This window comes from Wolffia australiana, chromosome 15, assembly GCF_029677425.1.
Source record: "Wolffia australiana isolate 7733 chromosome 15, ASM2967742v1".
NCBI classification, from domain to species: Eukaryota; Viridiplantae; Streptophyta; class Magnoliopsida; order Alismatales; family Araceae; genus Wolffia; species Wolffia australiana.
In genome coordinates this window covers 12,839,037-12,846,933 of record NC_135849.1, presented here as the reverse complement: position 1 = coordinate 12,846,933, position 7,897 = coordinate 12,839,037, and the positions used below count along the sequence as shown (strand labels likewise).

The 7,897-nt window shown below is 34.7% G+C and overlaps 1 protein-coding gene across 1 annotated transcript; it reads right to left on the bottom strand.

Moving 5' to 3' along the window:
• Positions 1–1,308: 1,308 nt before the first annotated feature.
• LOC144713230 (xyloglucan endotransglucosylase protein 7-like) lies at positions 1,309–2,603 on the bottom strand. The gene is made up of 3 exons (XM_078587758.1): positions 2,244–2,603; positions 1,973–2,166; positions 1,309–1,900 (listed from the first exon to the last, which is right to left on the bottom strand). The coding sequence occupies exons 1-3, from the start codon at positions 2,520–2,522 to the stop codon at positions 1,519–1,521; spliced, it is 855 nt and encodes a 284-aa protein (XP_078443884.1). The 5' UTR covers positions 2,523–2,603; the 3' UTR covers positions 1,309–1,518.
• Between the last annotated feature and the right edge of the window lie 5,294 nt (positions 2,604–7,897).

The following is a 7,897-nucleotide window of genomic DNA, read 5'->3' as shown; positions in this document are numbered from 1 at the left end:
AAGTTGATCAATCATAAATATTCAAACAGAACTCAGGAAAAACCAAAAACATTATATAATATGTGAATTAAGGCATGAAACTATATTACTAATCAAACACAGAATCATATTCATTATCATTCAACATTTTTCTACATAACCTTTTTAAAATCATAAAGTGCACACATAGATTTGGATATGTAATAAAGACTCTGTGTTGTCTGGATGATTGTCACTTTCAAAGATCTGACCCAATCTCCTCACATGTGAGTCTCAAAGAAAAAAGAGGGGATGATCTTGAAGATATACAAGGAGGAGGGAATGCCAAAGTGAGACTTGGATTAATGTCTCCTAACAGAAAATTCCTTGCTTTATATTTGTGTAAAGTATGAGAAACTATTATATCAAATATATATCTTTGACATCCATTAAACATTGTGTTTATGCGACCCTTTAGGCCTATGTCATGACCCAAAAAACTTTGATATAATCTTAAGCAATTGAATGAAATATATAAATTAAATAATTACAGATTGGTTAAACCAAATCAATTTGACTGATTTTCTAGCCTATAGAGTTCCAAGCGAGACCTAGTGCTCTATAAGGTACAACGGAGCATGTCAATTCTTTTGTGGGACCTTAGCATCAATACCTACCCTATAAGTGTAATTGTTCACCCACACAATAATTTCCTAATGACTTCGGATATTTATAGCCATCAAACCCTAATCAAATCTTCCTGGTAGTAATTCTGAATGAAGAAATCATCGAAGAACAACTTCTTTGATATTCCAACTACCCAGGCCATTCATTCAAATGGACCATTTTGCTTGAGTTCGTCTCCTCTTATATTGAAGGGGGATGATCCCATCTTGAAAACACAATCACCTTCATCGCATTCTTGCTGAATCATTCAAGATTAGTCTTTTTAGCATTGTGTAATCTGTGACTCCAAGTACGTAGACAAATTATTAAACTAAAGTTATGCAAGTATTATGTATATAGATAAGCTTAGATTTAAGCACCAGTTTCACAACCATTATGTGAACCAACCTTGTTGGCGGTTAGGTATAAAACTACTACGAAATTTGCAGTGAACAATCCACTCGACTATTTCTTTAAAGGCCTTTGGAAGTTAATTTAATTGAAGGTAATCTTATCTTGAGGATTGATTTGCTACAAGCACACCATTTCTGTGTAGAAGTACATTTTTTTTAATTAAGCTCATATATTATAGGGTTGTTCAGTTCAAAATACTTCACATTCCATATGAAATCACAAGACGCCAAAATTTATAGAAAAAAAAAGTATGCGCTTCAAGATCACCCCTTCAATATAAAAACGTCAAAAGTCTTATATGATTATCACTGTGCGAGAAATTTTGCTCAAAGCAGCTAAATATATAAGGTCGAGAATAGCAATTTCATAATGTGTTGCACAAAACCTTATGTAATAGTATCACTCAAGCAGGTTTCAGCCAATAACTTTCCAAGTTCGGAAAGCTTATTTCGGTATCATGCTGTAACCATTATTCATAATTTACACGAGGCTGCACTCCGGAGGAAATCCCTGTGGGAACCGCCTAGCGTCGGTGCAGTAGTTGTAGATCATGTTTGACTTTTGTAACACTTGAATTTTCTTCAATGATGTCGCGCCCAGAACCTGGTTGTACCACGAGGCTATCCCAGAAGGACATCGCGAGGTCCCACTGGACCAGACGCACGCGTTGGCGTTGTAATTCCTGAAGGAGGCGGTGAAAGGCGCTTTGGACCAATCGGTTTTCACAAGGCCGCCTCTTGTCGCCCACTCTTCACCATTCCAGATGGTCGAGTATAATCTCATTGGCTGTCTGCTTGCATACGGGATTCCCTTCGCTGCGTTATTCTTGAAGTATCTTATCGGGGTTCCGTCAACGTAGAAGCTGCAGATATCACCGTGAACAGGATTAGAGGTTTAGCAATCCAACAACCCGAAGAAAAAGATGTTTACTTACAGAATTATCTGAGGGTTCCATAGGATCGAGTAGGTGTGGAAGTCGGCGGTGGGGTCGAACCAGAGCTTGAACTGTTGTTCCCGATTCCCTTGTCCTTGAGTGAACACGTTTGTGTGGAGCGTGTATGGTTGCCCGCTGATATTTCCCAGGAACTCAAAGTCGATCTCGTCGTGGGTTGGGCCCTGCGACGATAACTGCACAATACATCCGTCAGGAACGACGGCTCTAGTTTTAAGAAGTTCAAAGGTAGCCAACGAATGTAGAAACTCACGTAGAAAGTAGTGACGGTTCCTGCTGAGTTGCCGGGGACCAACTTTATCTGCATGTCGATCTTCCCAAATAGGTACTCGTTCCTTGACTGGAAGCCAGAGCCTGAAGCCCGGTCCATTGACAGGGTAACAAGCTGCCCCCCATTGAGGATCTTTGCGCCGCCATCTCCCCACGTGATATAAATATCCTGGAGGAAATTCCCCCCCGACGCAGCGCAGAACAGAGATAAGAGAAGAAAACAGGACACCTTGTTTATCCTGCTACCGAACGAACCAACCATTGTCGATCTTAGGACGCTTTACTCTTGAGACCGTTGTGTTTCCAAAAAGAGAGTTTTGATTTCGATGTCTTTGTGATCTCGGTATTCTCCGTTATATAGGGCTTCCTTTGGGCGCGTGTACACGACAAATCGGAGGCTTCGGAAAGCCTGGAGGTTCAGGGTCGTTTTTTTAACAATATGATCGCCCGCGTCGAGGATTTAATATCAGTGTGTGTTTGGCTGTTGCTGTTGTTGAGCTGGCCGGAACGGATATTTCATTTTTGTCTAGAAGCTGTGTCAAAGTTTAGACAGCTGGCTATTTTCTTTATTATCGTCTATGAAGGCGAGTCTCTTACCCCATAGACGATGGATTTGACATCGCACCGCGTGCTTCGCCGAGGCCAGTAGACTTTTTTTGCACCTTCATACGCATGACAATCCACCGAGACTCTCTCTATTTATCAATGTCGAGGGATTTTCACGTAACATATTACCTTTAAAGACTAACATTGTTCCTCTTTAACTGAAGTATTCGTAATGTTTCATTTGAAGGGTTTAACCGAAAATCACAACGAGCGCGCAATTGTAAGAACTTTCTCAGCTAAAGGGCAGCTTCGATGTCATTACATGCGTCTCAATAGCTCTGCGTAGAAGCAAGCGTCAAACTCGAGAGTAATCGCTATTTCTCTTGTATCGTCAGACCGCCGGAGGTTCGTCTGCTTCACTAGGCTGCGCAGTCTTGAGGGTCGAGGCGACGAAGTGTATGCAGAGGAAGACAACAGCTTAGCCAAAGGCGATCTCTCATATTTGTAATTACAGCTGTATGAAATTACCATTTTTTCCAGGGTAAGGAATGTTAGATTAATGTCTCGACTATGGACACTTTTATATATGTATACAATCGCATACTATTAAGCTATAATTTACAGGTCCTATTTATTGTGATCGACTTATTCTATTGACGTTATTAACATATTTAAAATCAGCATGGTGATTAAAATTGAACGTGCGGAGATGAATAATGGCACTGATTACGATATAATGGCCATATACACATGTGTGTACCAAAAAAAGTCAACGTTCAAAATAAAAAATTCATAGAATATTTACGTGGACAAAAGATATTTAGTGAATATGAAAATCAAGTTTTCCAAATAGTATGAAAATAGTTAAATATTAGTAATGTTAAATCAACAATTTCGTCCAATAAGAGTGGTTTTCATGAGCCTTTGTTGTCTGTTTTCTAAATAGGGTGGAATCAATAACCTTGGAATTGATTTTAAAATAAGAACTAGCGCCGAAAAAAAGTTCAAAATCATCTCCATCATCGTAATTCGTAAATAGGTACCTTACTGGATTTCTTGAAATACTATTTGAATAACAAGAAACTGATACATAAAATACTTCTACGAACCTAAATATTAATAATTGAGTTTTTCCCGGCCCTGTTTTTCTGATGGTTGGTGTAATAACAAGTTTTTCTATCCAAATCAATGATGAAATGCTTTTCACCGTTGTCTTAATGGCCATTCTGAATAGTCATGCATTTAAAGTTTATTTAGATCTCAATAAGTGTAAGCGTAATGTAGTATGAATATTTATTTGATTATTGCTTTCATTCTCACATACTTTACATTACGTAATTAATGAAACATGGCTCGAAATAATGATACAAGACATATATTTTACTACTTCTTTGAAATAAATTCAGTTATTTTATTTTTAGTGTCTTTTACTATATAAAATATCCATAATATGCTTAAGGTTAGTTGAGCTATGTGATTTAGGGTTAGCGTTGTGTCATCCCTAAAATGATTTATCAAGTAATTACTAGAAAATTATGCCCTGTCAAACTGAAGCCTAAATACTGATTTCTGAAAAACAAAAACATGCATGAGATGTGGAGGAATAATATTTTCAGGCAGTCAAGCCAAACTTCACACAGTGACAGGACACGTAAGGAAATCGATGAGATAAAAAAATGTTTCAACAAAACATGAAGTGAACATAATCAGCAATGATAAATTTCAAGTTTTACTCAGAGTTATAAAAAGAACACTAACAACAATAATGGGTGTACGATGCTCAAGTGGCTCTCATACTATAGATTTACCCATATCAGGTGATTCAATAAAGTTAAAAATGACAAAGCCCTGATATACCATCATAAAGCTATTAAGTGTAAATTTTGCAAATTAGTTCACCCAATAGCTTTCTAAACTACTTTAAAAAAATTTGAAAAAGTATCTATAACTGGTTTCTTCTTTCATAATGTCTTCATATATAATATTATTATTAATTAGCCAATAACAGGGGTGAAAAGCTAAAGTCCATTTGGCTTTACTTAGAAGAAATTGTCTTCATATTTCTCTTGGCGTGCCATGTACCCTAGGCCCTTAAATAGAAGAAATTGAAAAAATATGCAAGGTATATTTCGATTCGTACTTACATGTACGCTATTTACCGTCGTCACCCAATCACAAGCTACCACGCCACCTCCTATGCATGCGCTTTGTATGCGCAGCACGGGTGGTGCACTTAATGTCCAGAAAAGAGATTTCTCCTAATGTATTCAATCTGTCAGATTCTTTTCCATATTGTGTCACGTGTCCCTGCAAAATCAACTTCTTGAAGTGTGCGCAAAAGTCCCTACTGAAATTCGTGCACGCAAACGGACACTGTCAAAAACAAAATTGGAGATATGCTCCTCTAGTTTCTCTCTCCTCCATATTTCTCTACAAAAATATAGAAAGACCATAGAAAATTTCTGATTCATTCAATGAAACCCTGCAAATGTTCTAATTGGATCTTTACGCCTGCAATGCCCAACCGAGAGCTGTTTTAAGGGCATATTTCCAACAAAAATTTCAGAAAAGTCCCCCACATTTAGAAGTTGATTCAAAATACTAATTTCCTTATAATTATATTATTTTTAATTTAAAAATAATTTATTCTTCCAAAAATCCCCAAAAAAGTAATTAACATTCCATAAAAATCAAACAAATCAGTAATTCATCCCCAAATAAACTAACATTAAAATTTATTTTAAAACCCGCCATTTACAGTTAAATAGAGTTATTTGAAGCTTCAATAAATTCCATGAAATTCATAAATTAACAGAAAGTGAGGTTAAAAAAATCATTTCCAATGAATATTAATTAACATGTAAATAGATGATAAGAACCCTATTTTAAACACTTCAAATTAATAAAATTGTGCTAATTACTTGAATTAGGCACATAATTTAGTTTTTCAATTATTCTATTTTTTATTTTTTTTACTACCTTCCCATAATACTTGTGCCACAAATGTTACAATAGAAAAGATTCTCATAAACATCGCAATCTGGAATATATCTTTATAATTATTGAGCCCTTTGCCTTTCATCTATAAATGGTTTCTTTATATTGTCTTCCTAATTTTATGCGAGACAGGTCATCTCTCTACAAAGTTGGCATCCACACAGTCAAATAAATATATATCTGAAAGAACAATACTGCAATGTTAAGTGTCCCTATAAGGCTCCATTAATATCCTTTTATTCTTTAATCTTCTGCATGATTTAGTGACAACTTTAAGTAACTATTCTCATTCATCAACCAAATATACTAGCTCTTTGTCATAAATAATAGATTGAAAAATCAACAAAGTACATTCGCCATATTTGCGAACACTTGAATATTGCTTATCTGTTTAAATGATTCATCATCTCTAAGTAAATATTATATATTTATGTATAGTCACATTTATAAGAATGTCAAAGTAAAGTCACATAGAAGAATGTAATACTTAATGTGCCATTTTTCAAGATCTACTGTGACCACTTCTCGAGTAGAATTTAGAAAACCGGGCTCAAAAGAGCCATAGCTATGTTCTGCAAATAAAACTTAAAAACAGTTGAAAATTATTTTCTCACGTAAATGAGTCGTGCACCAAAATGCTTGATGTGAGATTCCTGTCGATCAAAATTTGTTTAAAAATATTTTTAATTGAGAAATTTTTTTTCAAGGAAATTATTTAGATTTAAAAAACTTATAGATGGATATTTAAATGGACATGGAGAATGCTTTTTGGAGGCAGATATAGAATATAAATCAATTCACTAGATCTGTATCTGTATAAAAATTTATAAATAAAGAGATAATTGATAGATAAAGGGATAAATGGATGTTGAATGGTGATTATGTAATTACATTTACATAATATGGTAATAGATTTAAGAACTACGATATGCAATTACCTGTGTGATATTGGATATGTAGTGTCTTCTTATAATCCTACCATTTGGATATTACTATCTTTTTACTATTATTGTTTTTTACATCATGGTTAATTTGACACTGTTGTGATACCTTGGTGTCTATTTCAGGCATGTATGACAAAGTTAAATGAAACTTTATAATCCTATCCATTTGGTTTAAAATAATTACTTTATTATGAAACAAATTAAAATCTCTCAACTGATATTACATTTTGGTGAGCCTAATAACATTCTTTCTTTTTGAGGTACATCCTAAAGAACAAAACGAGTTGGTAGTACACCTTAAGCACTGAACAGAATTTGTTGTAATGATTTCCCACTCTATCATTCTTTATAATCACATCTATTTAGGTTTCAACTCAACTAATTATTATAAAGACGTTATCATCATAAATTACACATCTCTTTGAACGTCATGATAAAAGTATTCACAGGATAAATATTAAATCTAACTTGTGTCAATGAAACCTAAAGAGAAAAGGGAATGTGACATTATCTTTAAACTATAAAATTAAATTACCAAATTTCCTTTAATATCATGCCAACTATTTCAATATTTCTATAACATATACTGAATAATTAAGCATAATCAGTACGCCAACTCACCATTTCCTAAGCAGCCAAGATTCATCACTGGCTGAAAATGTTAAAACATAGTTGATAAAATCTTCTTTGTCATACCCAACTATGATACATTATCACTTTTATAACCCCTCATCTGGATGACATTCTTTGAATGAGCTAAGGCATGGTCCATTTTCCATACTAAACCAGGAGCTCTAAGGATTATCACCATTGTGGTACGCGTCGGTCTCATAATGAATGATTTCCTTTTCAAAGGAATCCAAACAACATTAGTTTAAATGTATCATACTTTGGACATTTATAGATATCTTTTTGAACAATTTTAACTCTTCTATAACATAAACAACAAGTGTGCGGAGTTAACCTGGAAGTTTGGTTTCACTATCGTAGGGTTGATGAGTTTATATGTCAGGAATAGTATAGTAATTGGATGATCAAGCACCGAATGTCATTATATAAGTTTGATGTAAAATAGGTTTTACTAAAAAGACCCATACCATAATAGTTCCATATTACTAAGAAAGACATACCCATTCGATTTTATCTTTCG